This window comes from Melopsittacus undulatus, chromosome 4 (assembly GCF_012275295.1).
Source record: "Melopsittacus undulatus isolate bMelUnd1 chromosome 4, bMelUnd1.mat.Z, whole genome shotgun sequence".
Classification (NCBI taxonomy): Eukaryota; Metazoa; Chordata; class Aves; order Psittaciformes; family Psittaculidae; genus Melopsittacus; species Melopsittacus undulatus.
Window position 1 is genome coordinate 112,641,557 of NC_047530.1, and position 24,040 is coordinate 112,665,596.

Below are 24,040 nucleotides of genomic sequence, written 5' to 3' on the forward strand. Positions count from 1 at the left end.
AAATTAATTCAGTAGCAGAATCAGGTATTATAAAAATACAGTTTTTCTGTATTCCTTTTAATTTTCAAATTAGAAGATGAGAGTGGAGACTTGATGCCGCCTTTGCCTCAGTTTTCACCAGAAAAGTCTCCCAGACCTTATGCCTGGTGAAAGCATTTGAACACATCGGTAAAGCAGATCAACAGAGAAGGACCTGAGGTGCTGGTGGACAGACAACTGAACACCAGCCAGCAGTGTTCAGCTATGGAACCAAAGGCAGCCAACAGCATTCTGGGCTGTATTAAGAGGAGTTCATGGATCATGGAGGCCCCTGCGGGTCCCTGAGAAGATGCACTCAGGCTCTTTACTAAGGTGCATGGCAGGAAGACAAGTGACAATTGGTGTACACTGAAAAAAGAGCAGTTTGAAGTGGTAATTAAGAAAAACTTTTTCCACGTGAGGCCAGTCACACACTTTTTCTTAGCAGAAGTGATCATACTTAAACATAAAAAGATTTAAATCCTACTGCCTGAACAACCCACTGATGATGTCCAAAAAATGGGCACGCAGGTGTCATCACTATTCTATGATTCTATGATCATACAGACACCATTTAACACGCAATGGGAAGTCAGATTGAGACCACCCATATACAGCTCAAATAAGCAAGCATATTTTCAGTATATACACTGAAAATTATTTAAGCATACTGTATAATATGTTAACATGTGCCTTTCTACTGTTCTTATTATGGCAAAATGTATTTAAAGGCAACATATCAAAAGATATTAGCTTATTCAGTCACTTAAAACCCAGCAGCTAGAAGTAACAACATACATGTCAATTTAAAAACTCTGGATCTGTACCTATATTTCAAAATTACCTTTAATAAGGTAGCATTTTTCATTTCCTTACACAAGCAATAAGGACACTTAAGTCATGCTCAATAAGAGCATTCTTGAAATGGGGGAAAATAACTACAACGTACTTCTTCAGCAACAAAGTTGTATTCAGTGAGGTATCAATTGCTAAAATCCTGAATAGAAAGAATTATTTAATTCAGGATAAATTACAGTATACACACTTCTGAACAGTGCTGCATGCATAAAAACTTAGATATTTCCTAAACAGAACATTAAATTGGCTGAAAATTTTCAAATCTTCACTTATGACAGAAATAAATGTGGAAAGCACTTTTATTCAACCCTAGCATACTCATCTCTTCCCTAAAAACTATTAAGACTTTTAATTCTTTCTTTTTTTTTTTGCATAACACTTGAAGATATTCTGTGAATTCACCTTGCTGGGAGGTCTAACTCTCAAATAACAACCCATTTCCCTTTGTTACCTTCCAGAAAGAAAACCTATTGGTTAAAGCAAAACTATTAAGATTAACTATAATTAAGATTTATGCAAGTTATTCTTCTTTTCATAACTTTTGGCTCTTATCATAAGATTAATTAAAAGAACACTTATTTCATTTATGCTTTGAAACATAAGGCCAAACAGTGTATCAAAATTATCAGGGACAGCCTTTAATTTAATATTGAATAAAGCTGGCTATAATACTAGTTAGAAAAAAAAAACTTGATGTAAACTAATTACATCGATATGAACTATACATTACCAAATTACACATTAAAGCATGTGACTGGCATATATAAACCACATCACTACTGATGACAACTCATCACTGTATTCTTAATTGCTCTGTTGATGATACAAATACATATTTTGCTCACTGATTTTTCTTAGTTTTGTTTCAACATAGATTTATGGATTAACAAAAGAAAAAATAGTAAGGAAGATAACTTAAGTTACTATATATGCCCAAATAGTACTTATATATATAGCATTTATATATAAAAATACTATTTACATACAAATACTATATATATAAAAATACTATTTATTCAGGATACATTCTAATTTTCTCTTCCTTTATTATGCAGGTTCTATATATAAGAAAGATAAGACAGGTCGCTATATATACATATATAGTATTTATATACACATAAAATAGTATTTATATATATAAGTAATATTTTTATATATAGGTACTATATGTAGTATTTTTATCTAAATAGTATTTAGATATAAATTTATATGTGTATATATTACTATTTAGAAATATATATATGTATATATTATACCATTAATGTATAATGTTATCATATGATAAATTAATAACATTAATATTTCATATATTTATATGCTTTTATATATAAGTAAGTATTTTATATATAAATATATATATAAAACATCCTATGCAGGCTGTTTCTTTCTATTCAGGGATCAAAGGACAGAAAAGATTTTCATTTATCTGTTTAAAGGTATTCAGGAATCAAAGGCCAGAAGAGATTTTTGTTTATCTATTTAAAGGTAATGTTTCTTTACCTGAAGAAAATAGTTCTTAAAAAAAATGGGAGTTTGTCTTTCTCCTCACTTAAAAGGACTTCACATGAGCAAAGAGTCAAACACTGTATCCAAAATGACTGTGATGCTTCAGATTGGACCTGGGGCCTAACTGCCGCTGGCACTAAAATTTTAACCTCAAAGTAAACATTAAAATGAAGCACCTTTTGCTTCATAAAATGAAGGACATTTATATATCTTTAAAAAGTTATTAATTAAGCTTTCTATAATAAATGTGTCTACAATATTGCCAATGAAATATACATAACTAAAGGTGACCTCAGGTGGCAGTCACATGTACCAGAGGACTAGAGAATGCCCAGATGAAAAACTAAAATTAACTTACATCATGAGTTCTGCTCTCCATTCATGGTCTTGCTCTTCAGTTTGGTTTAACACTTTAACAATATGAGAAAGGCTGGGAATAAGGCAATAGCGGAATCCAGGCTTCAGATATGGCTTTACAAGTTTCCAATAGAGAACTGAGGCATTATATATCAAAAAATAGTATCTGAAAAATAAGAATCAAGTATTTCACGGACTTAGGTAGACATAAAATTACAGATGGAGTATTTTAAGACACTTTTAAGCAGCAAAAAATTGGGACTTTTACCATGTTTAAATAAAAACCAATCCCAGAACAGCCCAACACAAGAACAAGATGGTAACTCTTGCAACTATACCCAGTAATTAACCTCTTAAAATAAGCTAACATGGTGCTCTCTGTTATAGACCATAAATATAAAAAGGAAAGAAATGCTCAGAGGTATCTACCAGCCTTAAACAGGTTTATTCATCCCATCTGTTTAAGATTGTTCAGTACTCTTATATTGCAACATGCACAGCAGTCGCAGAAGTGCAGAAGTACAGTAACAAAACGGAAGGAAAATCCACAAATGAAAAAAAAAAGCGGAACAGCACAACCCCAGATTACCTAGTGAAAATCTGACACAATCAGCTGAGACATTAGGCCACACAGTGTATCAGTAGCATTTCCTGAGATTTAAAGAGTTAATCCTGTCAGTAGTGCTTACCTTTGATCATGGATGGCAAAATCTATTGCCTTCATAAAAAGCTGCACAAACTTTTCAAAGGCTTCCTAGAACAAAGAACCCCAAAACAAACAAACAAAAAAACCACAAAAAATCAGTGCAATTGGAGTATGGCTTTTACAAGTCAGTACATTATTTTTCCTATTTTCAGACCAATATAAAATAAAACACGCTGCCTTAATAATTTGTTGACACAGAAACTGAATAACTAAACATCAGCAGCACTGTCTATTATTGTTTTCCTGATTTTAGATTTTAAGACTGTATTTTCAGTTTCTTTCATTTCTGCCAAACTTTAATTATCAGGGCTGAAATTTTCCAAACCAGTGAAGCTGTGTAGCTTTTAAGCCTTCAGCAAAGAAGCTTAGAAACACTCAAGAGCAAAGGCAGGAAAAAGAAATAATACTGGTTTGTTCCACTAAAAACTTGAGGTATTGTTTTCTTCAGAAAAAGCTCCAACAAGATTTTGAATGGCCACCTGAATGGTGTGTCAGGCATGCTCTTTTGGTCATTAAAGCAGTGTGGAAGCAGCTTTTCAGAGGACACAGGGGACCTGGGATGCCATGCTGAACACAGGCCAGCAGCACGCCCTTGCAGCAAAGATGGCTAACAGTGTTCTGTTAGCCTTTGCTTCCTAGGCTCTTCTTAAGCCACCTTTGCTGCAAGGTGACTAACAGGACACTGAGTAAACATTACCAGCAGCTTGAGGGAGAGGGATACTTCCCCTCTACTCTACTTGGCACTGGTGGGGCCACATTTGGGAGTATAGTGCCCAGTTCTGGACTGCCCAGTAGAAGAGACATGGATACTCTGGAGAGAGTCCAAGCGCCACAGAGATAATGAAGGGACTGGAGCATCTTTCATAAGAGTAAAGGCTGAGAGAGCAGGGACTGTTTAACCTAGTCAGGAAGGTTCAGAGAGATAGAACTGAGTAAACAGAACCCCACGAGTTGGGACTGATTGATTGGACTCCATGACTGGCATAAGAAGGTTACTGAGCAATGACACGCAACTAGCTACATAAAGAGAAAAGCACGTTTAAGAGCCTGAGAGATATTAGACAGAAAAGTTCCACTTGGCCCCTAAAAAAAAAGTTGCACTTGGCCCCTAAGAATATAAACTTCTTAATCAGCTAACAAGGATTGCTTAGGACAGAAACCAAAATAATATCAAACATATTTTCTAAGTGAACTATGATTACTAGTCATACAGCATCAGTGCTGTGCCACTCCTACTTTCAGAAATGATCTAGGAACACAGCAGTTAAAAAACTCTACAGCTGATACAAAATGTATCTTAAAGGCTTATTACTACACACAGCACAAGAAACCAAGTTAATATTGCTCACACTGAGATGGTTCTTAACTTCTAAGAAGTTAGAAAGAAGAAACCAGCAAAATTTGGCTGAGATTTAGACAACAGCAGAAACTTGTTTAATTTAGACACATAAAAGGGTAACTGAACATTAGAAAATACTTTTCAAATGTGTATGCAATTTTAAAGGAGCCATGGATCAGTTGTTCTGCACATGCACTTGGAGAAGGCAGAGAAAATACACATAATAAAACAGGGAAAAGATTCTAGTTTGAAAATTAATTCAAGCCCATTATTCGAAGAAACTACAGCAACTACTACAGAAACTACTGTCAGGAAAATTTGTGAACACAAATAACACAAATGTATCTTAAGCCTATTTTAGAAGGTCTGATATCATTGACAAATTGTCAAAGCTGACTGACCACAGTAAAAGGACAATTGAAATACTGAAAACAGATCCCACTTCACTTCAAACTCAGCAAGAGGTAAAAACTGCTCATCATGTACAGCAAGGTACCACCAAACAATAACACACAGAAACCTTTAGAAGCAGAAGTATCCTGCTGAGCTGCTACCAGAAAGCTTCAGCTCTCATTTCAAAAAGCCACATCCGAAGTACTACATGGAGACGTCACTGGTCAGTGGTGGAAACACACTGTCCCAGAACAGAAATGAACCGTACAACCTCTCCAAGAGCCCATTTAGTCCTTCAGTTCCACAAGTCTCTGTGACATGCTTACTGTGATCCTGAATAAAACCTGTAATTGTTTTACCAGTTACAGCCAAATTTGATCTGAAAGTATCATTTTGATGTAAAAAGTTAAAAGGTTGACTTTAAAACAATCGCCCTCCTGAAAAATTTTGCAAGCTTTCTTTTTCCTTCCCCAAAGTGTTTGCAATATTAGTCTAATTCAGCTAGTAAATTCTGTTTATTCCCAAATTAGCCATTAATATATTTTCCTTAGATTTTTCCCAAGTCCTGATTAGCTTGTGTATTTTCAGTGACTGAAAGTAATACGTAAAAACCTAGGAAGAAAAACTCTCAAAAGCTGTCTTAATATAATGCAAACTTCATAGTTTCTCACCAAATTATCTGTAGACAGTGGAGTGTGCAACTGGCCTTGGCATAAATATGCTCTGCCAAGAAACTGGTTCACAGGAAATCTTCCTTTAAAATACATCTCTAGACAGTCTCTGCTCATTTCCAGACACCCCAGCTAAGACCAAAAAAAAAAAAAAAAGGCATTTTAAGATTTAAAAAACGTAACAAATAACTAAGATTTCTTGGTTTTTAAAAACGCAGACCTACTAAAAATGTAGTGTTTAACTGCATGTCAGTTGCGAACATTACTCCAAAAACCTGTATATCAGATCTGGCACAAACTCATTCAGATTTATTAAAATTTAAAGTTAGACTGTTGTCATTCCAAATGTATAGGAAAATATCTCCTTTATTTAACAAAGCTCCCAGATCACTCAGTCATAGAACCCTTCATGGTCAACAAAGAAAATTTACTTTTTTAATAGCCATTAACAGAATTGTTAACATACAAGAAAAATTCTTAGTAGAATTTTTAAAGGACAGATATTAGCCCACAGGATTTTGTATGGATGTCAGTGCTGCACCTCAGTTTTCAGACAACAGAATTTGAATGGCTTGCAGCTTGGGAAAAAAATAAAACTGCTTTATTAGAAACTCTGTCTGCTTGAAATCCAAACACTTATACCCATGGATTGAAATAAATACGTCCAAATTAGGAACCTGGACCATATTTTATAAAAGTCAGCTCAATTAGCAACAGTCTTTCATAATTAGAATGTTATCTTTTCTCCTTTTGCCCAGTAGGGACAGTTCACAAACACATTTTCTTCAGTCATAACCAAACTGCTAATGTTACTTTTCCATTTTATATTCTTATATTACTATTTTATATTGTTATAGTATACCTTGCATATTAAACCTCACAAACTACACTTTGCTGACTGATTATAAAGAAGTGATAATCTAGAGGCCAAGTTTTAAGTGAAAATGTATGTTTAAACAATTGCTCTCCAAAAATAGAAAAGTGATGTTTTGCATTTCAGGGAATATTTTTAAGTAGCAACTTTAACAACTCTAAATACAGTATGTCATATAAATGTCTTTATTCAATAAACTGCCTAAATTACAAACCTGAAATGCTTGTTCAGCACATAAAACATATAAGTCAGTGCTGAAGTTATCAGATGAGTCAACTTCAAATTCTCCTTGACTGGCTGATTTGATTAACTCATAAGCATTCTTCAAAGCCTGAACATCTGAAATGAAAAAAGAATAAAGAATGTAACGGATAATTTACGCTTCAAGGTGGACCAGCAGGCGCAGTTGCATTATTTCAAACAAACTATAAGGCATCCTGTTTCTCCTTTACAGAAATAAATAATGGTTAAGGAAAATATATCAAACAAATGCTGTTCCAAGTCAGCCACAGTTGTAAGATGAAGAAGCATTAACAACCCTCTTGCAGTTTAAAATTACCAATGCTAGCACATGAGAAAGCAAACTAGTTTGAGGGCCAGATTCAACTCCCTGAACTCAGTAATACTCCTCTTGACACAGAAATTAAACTGTTACACGAAGTAAACTTCTCTGGAAGAAAACTAGATTAAACTAACACCACTATAGCAGCTACTTCATAGCTAAGAAGCACAGTCAAAGCATTCAGAGAAGAAATAAGTTTCCTATATATTTAGCAACAAAACAGGTTAAGATCAAGTAGTGACCGTGTTTAAAGTGCGGATTTTCTCTTTTAAAGGCGGGGGAATCTTCTTCCCCCCCATGTCTCTGACCTCGGCATCTCTCGGCCGCCAAGAGCCGCTCCCTGACGGCCAGCTCCATGCCGCACACTGCGCCGGGCCCCTCTCGGCCGCCCCCCACGAAGGTTCACCCCGAGCGACGGAGCACGAGGCTTTTCCCGATGAGCCTGGCCGAACCCCCGAGGGCACCGGCGGCCCGGGGTGTCCGTCAGGGCGGCCCCGCCGCCGCCTCCGGGCCCTCTCTCCGCGCCCGCCGCCGCTCGAGGCTGCCGTTACCCGTCAGGCGCGCGTGTCCCAGCAACGCTCCACAACAGATCCCGGTAAGCTGGAGGGGCCAACCCGCCGGCCCTGCCCGCACCGGCCGCCAGCGCAGCGTGAGGCACCTCGAGAGGGAAAGTAAAAACATCCCGGCCGGGAACGATCGTTGCTGCCTTTTAAGCAGTGTTACGGCTGCAGCTTGTGCCACGGCACGTGTCACCTACTCCCCCTAAAAACCATTGCATGTAATGCAGGCTTTCCTGATTAAACTGTATCAAATCACTTCTCAGCCAGCCGCAAGGTAGCAAAGGCAATGACTGCTAGCCTCCTGCAGATAAAACTATTACTGAGAAATGCTGCCACTGGTATGTTTTGTCCCTGTCTTGAGAGCTTTAAACATGAAACCTTTGGAAATAAAGCTGTCGTGGTTTAAAAACAATCCACACAGCTTGCATGGTTTAAAACCCCACCTCAGTTTCCGGCAGCACCACACACCCCTTCCATCCCCCTCCCTGCTCCCGGAGGGATGGGGAGAACTGAAGGAATGTAACTCCCACGGGTTGAGATAAAACCAATCCAGTAATTAAGGTATAACACAAATCACTACTGCTACCACTAATAAATCAATGTTAGAGGAAATAAACAAGGAGAGAGAATACGATAGCACCCGCTGTAACAAGCCCAACCTGGAAGAGAGCTCACTCCCCCCCTTCCGGCCAACTTCCAGTTACCTCCCTGAGCATGACGTGCTGTGGTATGGAATACCTCTTTGGCTAGCCTGGGTCAGGGTGTCCTGTCTCTGCTTCCTCCCGGCCTCCCCTCCTCCCTGGCAGAGCATGAGGCTCAGAAAAGGCCTTGGACAAACCAAACATTTGAGCAGTAACTCAAAACATACTTGCTATCAGCAACTGTTCCCAGCCTGAAAGTCAAAACACAGCACTGCACCAGCTACCAAAGAGGAGAAAAAATGACTGCTACTGCTGAACCCAGGACAGAAGCATACACCACCAGTGATGGAAGCTTGGAGAGCAGGAAAAACAAAATGCCACAGTATGTTTTAATCGTTTTCGCCAATGCAGAGAGGAGCCATAGGCTGGAGTATGAACAATTCTCTCTTGAGACTTGTTTCATTGCATGTTGCCAGGCATAAGTTTATGATTAAAGAAAAAACAAATGAAACACAAACAAACAAAACCAACTAAAACAAACAAGCAAACAAACAAAAACCCTCAGAGAAAAACAGTCCAGAAAAGACAGTCAAAAAAACCCTGGGAGCTCACTGACTGTCCTTAGATGAGGACACCAAATGAAGCATTTAGGCCTTCATGATTTCCCCTAATTGCTTCTTCATGGCAAATTCTATGAGGTAAATCGCCATAGTAATGAAGACAATAGAAAGGCTTACATATATAAATTCAATTTTAAACCTAAGCCCTTTGCACTTTCTGCTGAATCAAAATTCTGTGCTGGCCAGGTATTCCATTCCAATGGACAGAACACATCACTCTTACGTGTGGTGTTGCTGGTGACTTTCCAGAGACATTTTCTTGCAGCCATCCTTAGCTGAATGAAAGATGAGTATTAGCAGGGCCATAAGGGTAACAAAAATATAAATGGTAAGTACAATGAATTCTTTTGCTAGAGGCCCAGCCCCTGAATAAGTCACACATGCTGTGTATTTCAGAACAGTAGAAGGTCCTTCAGTTTACGAAGCATGGGAAACATTGCAAATATGTACAAGAATCTGACGAGAATTCAGCAGTAGACTCCTTCCTATTCTCTATCTGTTCTCATACCTGCTCCTGTCCACAAAGCCCTCTGAAATGAAGTAACTTGTATGCATGTTAATAAATATGTATGAATATGCATGTATAAATGTTAATAAATAAGACTCATCTGTGTACTTTAGGTGGGAAACAAAACCCTACAGTGAACCTGCGGTGATTTCTGAAGAAGAAAGAAATATATTGGCCTTGTCTAATTATGTTAGGTAGTTACAGCAACAACCTGTTGTGACTCACCACGATGCACATACAATGTTTGTACCCAAACTTTGTAACCCTTAACGAATTACCCAGCTACGGTGCAGCGGGCGGGCACCGCGCAAGCCACCCCCAGCCCGTGGGCCGGCGTGAGCCCCTGGTGCGCATGCGCTTCTGCTCGTCCGGCACTGCGGAGGCCGACGATTCTTAGCGCCGGGGCGCCGCCATGTGCGGGGTTCGGGTGTTGGTGCCGGTGCTGCTGCTGGTGAGGGTGAGTGCCTGGGGCCCTGGCAGCCCGCCCGGAGCCGCCGCCGAGCTCGCTGCAGGGACCGCGCATCGAGCTGTGCCCGGAAGCGAGAAAGCGGCCTCGCCCCGAGCCCCGGCCGCCCGGGCCCTGTCCCAGACCTCTGCCGCTGGGCCCTGCCGCCATGGTCTCGCTGCTCACCTCCGTCGGCGCGCCCCGCGGGCAGCCCGCCATCGCGCCTCCGCCGGCGGCTTCCCCGGCCGCCGCCTGCCGGCCGGTGCCCGTCACCTGCGCGATCCTAGGGCCGCCGAGTCATCCCGCCTGTCTGGTGGCAGCAGGTGAGCAGGGGACAGGCCCGCGGTGCAGCTGGCGCCGCTGCGGCCGCTGCTGCCCAGACCCAGGCCTGGCAGAGGAGCCGGGAACGGGCAGGCAGTAGGAGCCGCCGTCCGGCCGTGCTGGTTTTGCTGCCGTGCGGGCCGCGCCTCCAGGCACGGGGCAGTTTAACCCCGAGTGCAGGGCTTGGGAAGAGGTCCCGTGGCCAACATCTTAACGGCCTGAATAGAGCAGGGCTTGGTTACTGCGGTGAGGCCACCGGCGGTGGAAACTAGGAAGCTTTATCTCAGGGAGAAAGAACTTTAATATGCAGCTTGGAGGCAGTGAAGCGACAGTGAAGCAGTTCCAGATTGCGAGATGCGGTGAGTGAGGAAGGTAGCTTCAGCTGCTTGGAGGGTTCAAATATGTGGGTCTTTGCAGAATGCAGTTGTGAGGAGGACCGAGGGGAGCTCTAATACGCAGACATTAAATTACCACTTTTTGTTCCAGGAAATTTCAGTGATTTCTGAATATTCAACTAGAGAGTATCCTCAGAGTTACTACAATGACGAGAGAGCCTTTCAGTAATTAATTATCAATGCGAATTGCACAAGATCTCATGTAAAGTAATGAAAAATAATAGTGTTCTGTGAATGGCATTTAGTAACGTAAAATATGAAATGATGCAAGAATAGCATCTAACAGTTTACTGGGGGGTGTGGGGGGAGGGGAACTTGTCTTTGCAGGTCTGTGAGTCAAATGTGTGTGGAAAAATCACTCCTGTTCAGAAGTAACACCCCTTATCCAACTGATACCGTTCCTGCCCCTGATGGATGTGTTCTGTTCTGTGTGCAGCTGCATGACTGTGAGTAGCCTATCTTTCCATGTATTTAATTGGCAGATTGCCTCTGCTTAGGGATTTTTTTTTAACTTTTAACTCGCATGTTATGATTTTTACAAAGTATTTGGGCTGTTAAGAGTTCCAGAGAGACCACAGTGACTCAGAATCCGACCTCCAAGGACAACAAAATTACATTGAGAGCTGAAGTTCTGGAGATTTTCTTCACCTTTCCCTTCTGTCCCTCCAACTTACCAGACAGCCTAAATTCTTCTTCGGTACTACTGTAATCAAGGATACTGCCACTCACTCCTATTGTCAAGATGATCTGTAATTCCTCAAACCTTCTAAGATGTTTTATTTGGATGCATTCAAAAGTTTATTGTTTATTGACTTATTAGGATAAGTCTACATAGTATACCCTTAATAGTTTGCCGTTTTTTTATAACTTAGTGTTTTAGCAGTAATAATACATTAAACCATTGTAACCATACTGAATACCACTGGCTCAGGAGGGCATTACTGTGGAATGCCAATAGAAAGTCTGGGGGTTTTAGGATGCCTGTTTTCTATTCATACTTATTTTGGGTTTTACCAACCTTGATTATTTTGAATCCATTTAATGTTGCCTTTTGTGGACTCACATATTGGTAGTGTTCTGTCATTGAAATGTCGTGTGTGTCTAATTTGGACATCTTACAGAAATTAAAGCACATATTAAGATAGTTGCCTTAAGCAGTTCCCATCGTTTTTGGAAAATAGCATTTGTGATTTCTGAAACACCTGTTTCCCATGTTTTTCCATGACACTGTACAAACTACTACTGATTATATCATATCAGCCTGTTGGCTGTTACTGTGGGTTACTTAATACAAGGCACTATCTAGCTTATAATTACTGAAGTTTTTCCTTTAGAAAATACTCACTTTGTCTTAAATCTATTTTTTTCTAGTAATTTGACATTGGCACGTCTTTTTTTCTTTTCCTCATTTCAACCTCCAGCAAAGCTGAACTACTACCAACAGCCGCAGGTTATCCAAGAATCTGATTTTTTTAAGTTCTCAGAGAAATATGGCAAACACTCTTTCATAGCACCATCACAAGTCCAGCCATCATTCTCTCCCTTTTACCGGGTAAGTTGAAAGAAAATAGCAATCGCTTTGCAGGTACATTTTTACTGAAGCTGTCTACAATGAGATCTAATGAGAACAGAGTGAAAGATTCTTACTTTTCTACCTATAATCTATACTATCACTCATTTATTTTCATTCCTTATCCTGTAAGAAAAAAAAAGTCTGGTTAGTTTTCTTGTATTTAAAATTTTGGACAATTCTCTAAACAAAACTGGGTGTACATTAAGCAGAAGTATAAATTTGCCTCTGTGCCCTAATTATATCATCATCTTACACTTGACTTTAGTATTCCACGATCACTTTGTCTGTGATTTCTCCAAATTGTCTTTGCAGGCTGGGGATCCAATCCTGATCTACTTTGGTTCATCATCTGTACTGAGCACACTTAGACAGCCAGTAAAAATGGGATCCAGTGGACTTTGTGTTGATGGAAATCCTGCTGGTTAGTAGAGGGGGAAGAACTTCTCAGTGTGGTTTACTTGTTTTATCTGTTGTCATGTCTTAACTCAGGCTTCCTGGACAGTAAAAGCACAAGCTGTACTCGGATTTTTGCCAACTTGAGCAAGAGCTGCGTTACTGACCCTGCCCTAGATGCTGCCTCCTACTACCGTGACTTCTATGTGCTAAAGGTGCATGCTGTATTTCTGCATTTTGCTCAACATCTTATTTGCTTGACTTTCCACTGCAAATTCAGCTAACTGGGAAACTAAAGGTCACCTGGTATGTCATCCCTGATCTCCTGATCATTAAGGCTTTCTTGCTGGAAATTCTGTTAAAAATAATTTCAAAATAACATATTTATCGTTCTGGATTCATCATGCTGGTCTTAACTGAATGTTAATATGAAAATATCTCCTCTTGCCTTCTTGAGTTTCTGTGGTGTTCCAAGAGAAAATAGCACTGTAAATAATAGCCCCTTATTAAGACTAATGATTCAGTTTACCTTATATTGGAAATCTAAAGCTATGTAACTAGTAGAAAGTCTTCTACTGGTGAAATTTAACTCACATTTTTCAGGGCTCTCTTTGTCACTGTGGCCCAAATTTAGTTTTTCCTTATATGGAAGCTGAAGTAATTACTTGATTCCTGAAAGGAAAGTTCCAGGAATGGATCAAGGATGCCTGCATTCTGCAGGCCATTAGCAAAGCCAGGTACAGAATTTGTCTGCTGGTGTTCAAAAAATGCTTTCTGTGGATGTCTGTGAATTCTAGAGCACAAATTGATGACAATTTTTACACATCTGTAATAAAAAAAAAATGTCAGTGTAATACATAGGCTGCATTTAGTGATGGTTTTATGACTTCAGACACTTGCAAACCTAGAAAATGGGTTGGCTTTTTTGGTGTTTTATGTTGGTTTGTTTGTTTTCCCCAGGTCCCAGTTAATGACACCATTGCACAGTCCATGAAGGTCAGTCTGTATTGCCAGTGACAATAATTTCTGCTTCTAAAATAAAACATATCTGGAATCTTAGGCATTCATTCAGAGTAATGCCCATGGGTTGGGAACATGGGAGAATGAGAATGTTCTGTGTCCAAGACAAGGTTTTTTTTTTTGACAAAGTCTGATGTTATAGGAAAAAAAAATAAATTAGGGGTAAAAGGAAAGATGTACTTTTAAATAAATGGGCGTAGGTAGTGCTGGAGTCAGTGAGATAGCTTGTTTTCTTAGGAAAAAGTGGGCATCTAGAGCAGGGTGATGTGTCCACATATGACAGCTACAGCAGGAAGGTAATTCTGACTTGGATGGAAAAGCAGTTGAGAAGAATAAGAAAGGCACACTCCTTTTAAACACTGCTAACAGTTAACATGCCTGCTGTCTCTAGATAAAGGTCGCTGCAGTCGCACCACCAGAAGCTCCCCAGATCAGAGACAACACATGTATCAACGTTGTTTCTGAGGTATCTGATCATTCTTCCCTTTGGGCAGCTCAACACTCCCTTGAAGTCATCGCCTTATTATCTTACTCTGCCTCTGATTCTTCTCTCAATTGGATTTACAGGTGATCTATGAGATAGAATTCAGTGGCACACATGGGATTCAGAGTGTTTCTGTCTGGTTCAAAATGAGCAACATCTCTGGGAACGCAGGATCGGCTCTGCAGCAGCACTTCACTTTGCACTTCTGGGTCAGTGCCCCCATCCTCCCAATCTCCTACCAAGTTTGTGACCCAGTTTTGTACAGATGAGTTGTGAAGAGTTTAGAGCAGTTTCATTGTGCTGTGGTAGTACCGCAACCCTGAGACACAGTTGGTGGTTTAAGGCAGGAGGGGACACTTGCTCTTGTCTCAAGTAAACCATGTTAGCAGAAAGACTCAGGCTCTGTACAAGCACGCAGTCTTGCACGGCACCATCTGGCAGGGACTGGTTATTTTTACCTTAGTGTTTTTTGCTGTTAATTTGGTTTGGATTTGGGTTTGCAAACAAAGAAGTTTGTTTGCTTGGGTTTTTTTTTTGGTCTTTTTGGTCTGTTTCTTTGTTTTATTTGGTGGTGTGGGTTTTTTTGTTTTGTTTTTGATGGAGAAGGGGAGAGTATGAGATCAGGGTCACCAGCATGATCTTGCGAAAAACCTGGTGCTGTGTCTGAGGTGTTCAATGTTTGTGAACAAAGTTACTAAATTTATTCCAGGTACTTACTTAATTTTGCCTGTGCAGTGGGAAGGAGCTGCTTTGGAGTGGGTGGAAATCAGGGAAATATTTATGTGTTTGAAGTTCATATAAACGTTGCATCATAAGGGCAATGTAAAGTGGGGTAAGTGGTGACCTCAGGGTTTGGTAAGTGTGCAGTGTAACCTTGCTGAAGTTGTCCCCAGAGGCTTTCCTCATAAAACAATTTAGAAGTGGAATCTGCCACTTGGAATCAGGGTCAAGGCAGAGTTTGTTCTGCAGATCATCTGTAGAATTGCCCAGACTGATACATTCACTTCCTTAAAGACAAATGCTGAGCAATAGGAATTCATTGTCTCAAGAACTGTCCTGATAGAATCCACATTTCAGGGTACTGACTGCAGATGAACTTGCCAGGTAAGAAAGAGAATTGAAAACAAGTAATTGAGGTTTTAGTAGTGTATAATAGTCAGTCATTCAAAAAATGGGTTACACTTACATTTTTGAGAATGCAAATTTGATCTGACTGGTACTACTGTTTTTCTTTCTTTATTCCCTTTGCCTCTTTATAGACCAGAACTCTTTCTCATACATTGCCTAGAAGTGGAAACCCTGGCTATATCACTGGAGCACCACTGTTGATTACAAACAGGGGTGCAATGCAGCATGTATCCTTTCTCTGCTATCAAGTTTTATTAGTCACTTGGTTTATTGACTTCTGGTACTCTACTGTCTGGACTTTTCAGATTCTGCTGTTACCTGTGAGGAGAGTATTACATTGCAGCCATCAGCAGCCCTTTTGGCCATGACTGAATTGCAGTCCAGCGAGAGGGGTGAGGAATGTTGGGTGAAAGAATAGCTAAATACAAATTGTGTGTCCTGTATTATGTCTATTTATGCTTTTGTTTGACTTCTTGACATGCAGTCTTGTCAGATGAGCATTTTACAGAGTGAAGGTGATGGAAGTTGCTCACAGTTCCTCCGACACACACTACAATTTGGAAGAAATGTGAGATCAGGCTGCAAGCTCAGGTAGCAGCACACTCTGAAGTCACCTTTCCTGACGCATTTGGAAGTTGTGAACTCATCGAGCACGTTTTTCTATAGCCTGTCATGCACTGCTGTGGAGCCTAGGTTCTTCCCTGAGGTCACCAATGGGTCTTTACAGACCTTTCATATACTTCTTAACGAACCAGAATGTCAGAAAGATGGTGGACCTCTAGAACAGTGTGAACATTGTGAATGTTTTCTGGGGCTGGAGTGTGGCAATGTCTTGGGCAAGACTAGAGTTTCATTTGAGGAATGAAGTATAACAGAACCTTAAAAAGTGACTGTTTTGATTTGGATCATTTTTTTTGGTGGTGACAGAGCAGGTCTGACAGCTGACAGCTCTTTAGCCATCTTATCATGTGTTACCCTGCTATGTGGTTCTTCTTCCTTCTCATTGCAGAAAGGATTGAAACTGCATCCATTTAATACCAGTTCTTCCTGTAATGATTCTGTTGACTCATTATAAGAGCAGAAATGCTCATTATGAAGGAAGGATCTTTATAGCTTTTTTTTTTCCTATCCTGGAAATCACTTTGTCAGAGGTGTTATTTTATCATTTCCAGCCTATCCCCAGTACTGGAAGAAAGTAACTGTAGTTACACCCAGCAGAAGTTGTATGAGGCTTTTCAGGGGATGAAGAGAGCAGAGGACCTTGCTATAACTGGCAGTGCTCATTCAACCCAGGCAGAAGACTGGATCACCATTTTGATTCAGAACTGCAGTGCGCAGGTAATAAGAATGTAAAAAGAGCAGTTGTGAACATTTTTCCTTTCTTTGCCTTGGGGAAGTGTGGGCATGGGGGAAAAAGAAGAACTAGCTTGTTGATCTAGGTTTACTTTCTTTGTGTAATGATCCACTGACGCAGGGGTCTCAATGCCTGTAAGCAGTGATTCTTATTATGGTTCATATTATTGTACTTGCTAAACAACAACAAAACCAAACCCAACTCTGCATTCTGTTATTGCTATTTAAAGGGGAAAAAAGAGTTTCAGACTCAATCCAGTGTTGTATTATGTTTTCTCACAGCCTTCTAGAATTAATACTACCTGATAACTTCCTATTAATTTGATGGTTTTATGATTATCCTGACTTTCCAGTTTCTAGAGATACTTATATATTACATACTAAGGGTAAAAGTTTGCGATCCAAGTACTTCTGGAGGACAGAAATTCTACTTTAATAGTTGTAAATCTGTCAGGAAGTGGGCTAATAGAATGCAAAATCCAAGTGATAGTGCTGAGACAAAATCTGTCTGGAAATGAGAGCACACTGAGATGGATATAGCTCTAAAATGGGTGGTTGACTGGACCAGAAGTTACAGGGTTAGTTTTGAAGTGACCGATTAAGACTTCGTAACATATGCTATCCAAAATACTAGACTTTGAGCATAGTGGTATTTCTTACTCTTAAAAATACTCTATTCTGATGTTTGGGTGTCTTTATTTTCAGGCTGTTAATTGCACTTCCTGTTGCATGATTCCTTTGACCCTAGAGATCCAGATACTGTGGACAAAAGTGGGCCTCCTGTCCAACCCACAGGCTCAAATACTGGGTGCACGGTACCTCTTTCAGTGTCACCCCTTGAAGGTATGGTTATTTATGAAGCAAGGAATCAAATGGTCTTGATATCACTGAGTTGAGAACCTTAGATGATTAAACCCATTGAAAGTCAGAATGGATGGGGCTCTGAGCAACCTGACATAGTGGAAAGTGTCCCTGCCCATAGCAGGGGGTTGAAACTGAATGAGCTTCAAGGTTCCTTCCAACCCAAACCACTCTGCGATTCTATGATGTCAGCAGGAAGGTGGAGCTAACAGGACAAGGACAGGGCCTTTTTCAAGCCTTTGTCAGTGGATCCAATTTTGGTGCAGACCCTGACATTAGTCTTCTGAGCAGCACATGTATTTCAGGGCTTATACTCCTCTACAAGGGCTTTAGGGGGAGCAGCTGGCACCTGCGCATGACATTCTTATGGCAGTGGGGTATGACATGGTAAGTGAGATATGACATGGCAAGTGTCTGTGTGATCTGTTAGCACACTTTGAATGTCAGGCTTGTCTAAATGTGATTTTGCATCACTTACTTGGATTTGTCTCCTGATACCTCTTCATCCTCCCTTCTTGCAACACAGATGAAAAGAACCCAATAGGAAAATGTTGCCCTGAGGCAAACTGACACCTCCACCCCACAAAGTTATTTCCTAAATCTGAGCTGTTATCTGGCTCCATTAAGAAAACTTCTCTCTGAGGAAGATTTGCACTCCTAGTGAAGGTGCAGAGTGTATATACCTCAGTAAGTATTAGCCAGTCAAGAACTATGAGATTCAGATTTCATCTGATTGAGCAACTGATGCTAATTACTTTAGAGCTGTAAGGTATATTGCAAAGCAAATGATAAAAAAGCAAGTCTGGCAGCAAGAAAAAGACACTTCACCAGTGGTAATCCACAAATTAGAGCTGCTAGTGAAGACATTTTAGCAAAGGTACTGGTTGATACCATACCCAGCAGTTAAGATTTGCAACTATTTGTAAGCATAGCAGTGAGATCACCAATGCATGCTGTATATCGCTTTACTTTTGAATTATGTCACTGCCGAGTTTTAGTCTACAGATTCTCTATGAGAGAACTATCCATTCTTTAGAGAAAATCTTTTCCTTTAGACTACACTGTCACTGGAGAGTTGCCTTAGTGACTGACCAGAAAACAGAACCAATGAAAAACACCTCATTTTCTGCACCCATCCACAATACCTGGTGGCAGTTACATTTAGACTTCCTGAAAATAAAAGATAGTCTTAAATGATGTAGAGCTATACAGGTAAATGCTGAAAGTTGCTTCTGACTGCCTTCTCCCAGCGGTGAGGACGGGTTGTGTATGGAGTTTTTTCTGCACTACTCTGATCTTAAGGCATGTTCTGAAGGTCCAGTCACAAAGTCAGAATCATTCCGAGGCTTGTTGGCCAAGCTGAGGAAGCTGGTGCCTTTGGGAAGGAGGGATTACCCAAGCTGGAAGAAGCAGCGATTCTGCAGATAACTGCTGATCACCTGAAATTGGTGCTTGTTTATCATGTGTTTACTCATTGATAGGAGAACTTCTATCCATCAGGAGTGAAGGGATAATTCTAATTTTAACAGCTAAGCAGGGGCAGTTTGTAACTGAGGAATGAGCTAGCACTGAGAGCAAGAAGGCCCAACTGGAAGAAGGGGTTAAGCTGGCTGGAAGCAGAAATGCCAGAGACTGACTCCTTGCAGGGGAGTGAGGTTTCCCTAGGTGATAAGAAATAGCCTCAGCTTTATTTTGTAGCCATCCTGGAATGGGAACACTCATGGTCCCAAACTCAGGGGCCACCTGTGGGCAGCAGAGCTGGGCTGGGGGATGGACCCACAGCAGGGCTGATGTGCCCCATGCTGACCTGCTTGTTTCCAGGGAGGTGATGAGGTGGTCATTTAACACCTTGGCTTAAACCAGTGTGAGCACAGAAGGTATGTTGCCAGAGATTAGCATGCAGAATTGGGAAGCTGGGGCAGGGAGTGAGATTGCTCTTTCCACAGCAGCATGGTCCCCCAAGCTAGCCATGAAATTCCAGATGGCTCAAGAAGCAAGTGTATTGGTTGTCTTGCGGCATCTGGTTGAAACAGAAAGGAACTGAGGCCTTAGATATTCAGTTTCCTGTTCTGTCTTTACCAACTGACTTACCAGTCTGTCTCCTTTCTGAAACAATATCCTAAAATGTAAGAAATAAATTAATTGCTTTACTGAGTCCTTGCTTTAGCTTATTGATAGGATCAAATCTCGTGGCAGTCATGTCTGCTGGCAGCAAAGGGCCAGGTGATCTTACCTTACAGAAAAAAATACGATTTAATAAAAAATAAAGCTAGCTTTGCTTCTGTTCTTATTATCAGCTTCCTGGTACATCTTCTCTCAACAGAAGGTATACTCTAGTAGAGCTTGAGTCACTGCTTATGTTCTGGAGCTCTGTAACACAATGCTCAGTAGTTACTGATCTTTGTCCAAACCTGTGTCCTCAGTTTACCTGCCAAGTATCAATCTTGGGAAAGAACTGTTACTCCACAAAAAGTTTTATCTGGAACGCTTCTACCATCCTAAAGACACTTTGCTTGCCAGTAATCTATAGTGGGTCTCCACTGTAGCAAACCCAGGGGGGACGTATCTTTTGTATTTAGCTTGCTGAATTCTGTGCTTTCCTTCTTGTTACAGTTCCTAAGCACAAGCACTGTACCTTTGACAACTGTTGTTACCTTCACTGACATGACGGAATGGCCAGAACCTCCAAGAGGCCAGCCCCAAGTACACTGGAAACTCCCATTTGACATCTTTTTCCCATTTAAGGTGGCAGTGAATTTGGAAAGAAGTTACAGAGATGATCTGGCTGGCTATTTTTTCTTGATTCTAATAATCTGTAGTATTCTCTGCTGTTGAAAAGTCAAATAGCTGGGTCCTGTACTTAAAGTTCGGTAAGTTAATTTATACGTTCAGAATATGATCTAGATCAGACTTTTCTCCTTGGATTCTTATGTTGTGCCTATGACATCTATGTGCCTTCTGCTCTTGGATTAAGCTACGTGACTGGTTTCTGTCTTGCATACTCTCACGCCCCTATTCATCTGCAAACCTTACTGCAGTGAAACACTTGAGAGATGGAGGGATGGAGAGATGTTGCATTGATGGGGAACAAGGAGGAAGATGTTGAAATGAGTATTTCATGTTCTCGGAACACAAGAGTGCTTTCTGAAAAAAAGGAATCCGAAGAGAGGAGCAAAGTTCAATGCAAGCGTCTTGGCACTGCATTTGTTCATCCTCCTGTTGGAGAAGCATGGGATTCTTTTACATGGAACTAACCAAACAGGAGCCCTTCCAAGCAGACTGAAGTATTACTTTATGGGTAAACATGTCGACTGGTGACCTTTTACCTGTCCTTACTACATGACAACCCCACCTCTCTGACAGTTTTTTACTTACTGTTTGCCTTTTACAAATACAGATATTCAATTGGAATTTTTGGGTGTTCACATTAGCAATAGTGTTACACAAAGCATCTCTCTATGGGGTGATCAGTTCGTTGTCATGCTGGAAATGAACATCAGTGAGTGTTTCCATTCTTGATGTCTGAAAGAGTCCCACTTACTTTCGTCATAGATTACAACCCCTCACCTTCCCCCCAGCAAACAGAATGGGAGAATGAGTTTCTGAGATCATTCTCCCCTTCTATAATGTAAAATGTACATAAAATGCAAAGAAAAAGCTAAAGAAGGCATCTCTAAAATGTCTGTAAGCTCCTGAATATGCTGCCTCTTTCTTCAGGCACTACGTACATTTGTTTGCCAAGTTACAGCCACTGTTTTACCACCCTAGGATTTGTAGGAAAGGAGAGGTGCCTCACGAACGGCACTTCCAACACCTGCCTTCCTCGTCTTCCCTGTGTGCCACTCTATGTCCGTGTGCCTTCATAAACAGTTACACGAAAACACATACACGTGATCCTGCTTCCTCACAAGATCACTTAAGCCCCGACGGAGCCCGGAGCGTGTCACCGCCTCACACCGGCGGCACCGCGGCCCTCCTAGCAAGCGGTGTTTCTGTGCCCACGGGGGCTAGAGCCGAGTCCCACCGACACCCGTCCCGCGGCGAGGAGCCGTTACCGCCGCCAGGCAAGGGGCCGCAGCGCCGTAAACGATCTCTTGGCTCCCCCCGTGGCCGCGCTGTCCCGGAGCGCACCTCTCGCTGCCGCCGCTGTCCGCACCAGCCCACGGGGCCCTCGCGTCCGTCCCCGGACCGAACAACGCGACCGCCACGGCGGAGCGCGGGCACCGCTGCACGTGCGTGCCCGGCACTGGGGCGGAGCGTGGCCGGAAGTGACGCAGGGGGGACGGCCGTGGGCGCGGTTGGAACGGCTGCGGCGGGAGGGTAAGTGCTCTGAGGCGGGCGCGCTGCTGGGATGGAGCCGCGGGCTGCGGCAGGGGTAGGGCCCGGTTGCGGCCTAGGGTGATGGTGAGGGCCCGGCCTGCCCTTGCACCTGAGTTGCTGCCGGTTCCCCGGCTGCGGCTGCAGGGTCAGGAGCGGGCTCCGTACTGTTTGCAGCAGAGGGAGGAGGGCTTGGGGTGGGGGAAGTGAGCCACGCCGTAACCTCTCTGGGCAGTCGCTGCAGCGCTGACTGCTGCGGGACTCTCCCTGCGCTACTGCTCCTCTCCAGCTTCCCAGAGCCTCGTAGGCTTTGGTTCAGATCTTGACGGCCGCAGAGCTTTGCTACTGGGTGGAGATACTGGCAGAGTGGAGTTGTGCTCTGGGCCCCTGCAAGCACTAAACTAATTGATAAGAGCTGTGTTGGCCTCATTATTTTTCGTGTTGCCCCTCTTGAGGTTTCATTTTTCTTGCTCATCTCCTGTGTCTACTCACAAGATTTCTCCATATCCAAAGAAAATATTCAAACCCTCCTGACACTTGCGTGACACATAAAAGCAATGACGGGTTGTGACCTGACTCTTGGTGATAAGCCGGTGTTTGCTGTTTCTTCACAGGAGATGTAACACGAGCAGATAAAGAGTGGTTTTTAAGAAACTTGATAGCTCCCTGGAAGAAGTAATAAAACTGTAGATAAAGGAGACTTTACGAGCAAAGCTTGGACAGTTTTCCAAAAGCCTTTGGCAAGTGTTTCTGAACTATGAAATCAAGAGCAGTTTTAATTTCTTAAATGAAAAATAACTAAAATGCTCACATAAATGCTTATGGCTGTGTTGACAGTGATGTATGCTTGGAAGTGTGTGCTTGCTTTCTCAAACTTGACACTGAGAGGCAACTTACTAAGTGTTAAATTAATGGGTTTTTTTCTTCCCTGTATTAAAATATTTATATTTAGCCACTTTAAAAAGTGTTACCTTTTCTGTGTTTGTGTCAGTAATTTTTTGTTAAGTGCTTTACTAATTTGTTTGCCGTACCACCTTCCCCTTTTAAAGTGCTCTTTGCCAGAGTTACAAGAAGTGTATTCAGTGACAGATTGAGCACCTTTCAGTTTTGCCTCAGCAATTTTTCAGCTGCTCTTGTTGCATGTTGTATTAGTAAGAATATGAATGCAATGCTTTTTTATGTTTTTCTGCAGCATACAGGGAAGAAAACATCTCAGAGTCACTGTGGATGATACTCTGGAAAGTCAGTTCAAGGTGTAGTGAAAGCCAAAAACCAAATAGAATGGCAGAAATTATCAGGTAAGGAATGAAGGGCAGATTGAAAGAACATATCATGTAACTATATAAACCCTTGCTTTGTCCAAAGTTGAGTATTCTGTGCAGTTCTGGACTCTTCCTTGAGTAATATGCTGAACTCTGTTTAGGATAATTGGGGAGGTGGAGGAAGAGCAATGGAAATTATTGTACATATGAAATAGCCTTGATACAAGAACAGCAAGAGCATCCTATACTGATTTAGTAACAGCAGTACAAAGAAGTTGCTGTGGTTCTCTCTTGGTGGTGGCAGTACTCACGTGATTGTATGGACAGGTGGTTCAGTTGATCTATGACCAGAATATTACCATTATCACTGGCAATATTGGTAAAAAGCTGGTTTTTTGAAGGGGGTGGGAACTGCAGCTTTGAGCAGGAGAGGTGCCCGAAATGGCACGCTTCTGGTGCTAGGACAACAGCAGAAGGAGGAATGAGAGTGTGGGTGCACTCTAAGTCTGTATAATCGTGATTGGTGTGGAGAACGTGAACAGCCCAAGAGCTACACAAAGTTGGAGACTAGGAGAGTACTCAGGTAGTTTTGAGTGCTTTCTTGTCCTGCCTGTGTACTTTATCTGGGCATCTGACAGGCTGCTCTTCTACCGTTGTGTTTTATTTTAATTTTCCCCATTAGGATTTGGGTGCTAGCTTAGCCTGTATAGAAACTAAATGCCATCTTGTTTCTCTCCAACCCCAAAAGAAGCACACTGTGAGGGCAGAGAACAAAAAAAAAAAAAAAAGGAAAGGTAGATAAAGGAAAATGGCTTAAAAATAAGGAACTGGGGGGACTGCTGAGCTGAGCATGCATGGTTCCCTTCAGGTTGAGA

The 24,040-nt window shown here is 41.5% G+C and overlaps 3 protein-coding genes across 8 annotated transcripts in view; 2 read left to right on the top strand and 1 right to left on the bottom strand.

Annotated features, from left to right (window-relative positions):
* CFAP46 (cilia and flagella associated protein 46) overlaps window positions 1-7,641 on the bottom strand; it is a 76,057-nt gene extending 68,416 nt beyond the window's left edge. The window contains exons 1-5 of the mRNA XM_031044767.2: window positions 7,593-7,641; window positions 6,937-7,061; window positions 5,849-5,980; window positions 3,429-3,493; window positions 2,741-2,905 (exon numbers count right to left, since the gene is read on the bottom strand). Of these exons, the coding sequence (XP_030900627.2) occupies window positions 2,741-2,905; window positions 3,429-3,493; window positions 5,849-5,980; window positions 6,937-7,061; window positions 7,593-7,641 (536 nt within the window). The remainder of the gene's footprint in view (window positions 1-2,740; window positions 2,906-3,428; window positions 3,494-5,848; window positions 5,981-6,936; window positions 7,062-7,592) is intronic.
* Window positions 7,642-9,981: 2,340 nt separating this feature from the next.
* TCTN3 (tectonic family member 3) lies at window positions 9,982-20,997 on the top strand. 3 transcript variants are annotated; one of them, XM_031044761.2, is made up of 14 exons: window positions 9,982-10,381; window positions 11,084-11,220; window positions 12,196-12,326; window positions 12,660-12,768; window positions 12,837-12,955; window positions 13,701-13,736; window positions 14,152-14,226; window positions 14,328-14,453; window positions 15,504-15,599; window positions 15,866-15,963; window positions 16,545-16,710; window positions 17,431-17,568; window positions 20,200-20,456; window positions 20,625-20,997. In XM_031044761.2, the coding sequence occupies exons 1-13, from the start codon at window positions 10,026-10,028 to the stop codon at window positions 20,419-20,421; spliced, it is 1,809 nt and encodes a 602-aa protein (XP_030900621.2). In that variant the 5' UTR covers window positions 9,982-10,025; the 3' UTR covers window positions 20,422-20,456; window positions 20,625-20,997. The 3 variants fall into 3 exon arrangements, with proteins under 3 accessions (XP_030900621.2, XP_030900620.2, XP_005144220.2); XM_031044760.2 differs by having other exon boundaries at window positions 20,200-20,997; XM_005144163.3 differs by having other exon boundaries at window positions 11,102-11,220; window positions 20,200-20,997.
* An 859-nt stretch (window positions 20,998-21,856) lies between these two features.
* The window catches only part of ALDH18A1 (aldehyde dehydrogenase 18 family member A1), a 37,016-nt gene continuing 34,832 nt past the window's right edge, over window positions 21,857-24,040 (top strand). For 3 of the 4 annotated variants that reach the window (XM_034061756.1, XM_034061754.1, XM_031044759.2), the window contains exons 1-2: window positions 21,857-21,906; window positions 23,096-23,201. The gene's annotated coding sequence lies outside the window, so the exon portion shown is untranslated. Of the gene's footprint in view, window positions 21,907-21,942; window positions 21,962-23,095; window positions 23,202-24,040 lie in introns of those variants that run through there. The other variant, XM_034061755.1, reaches the window with a different exon arrangement.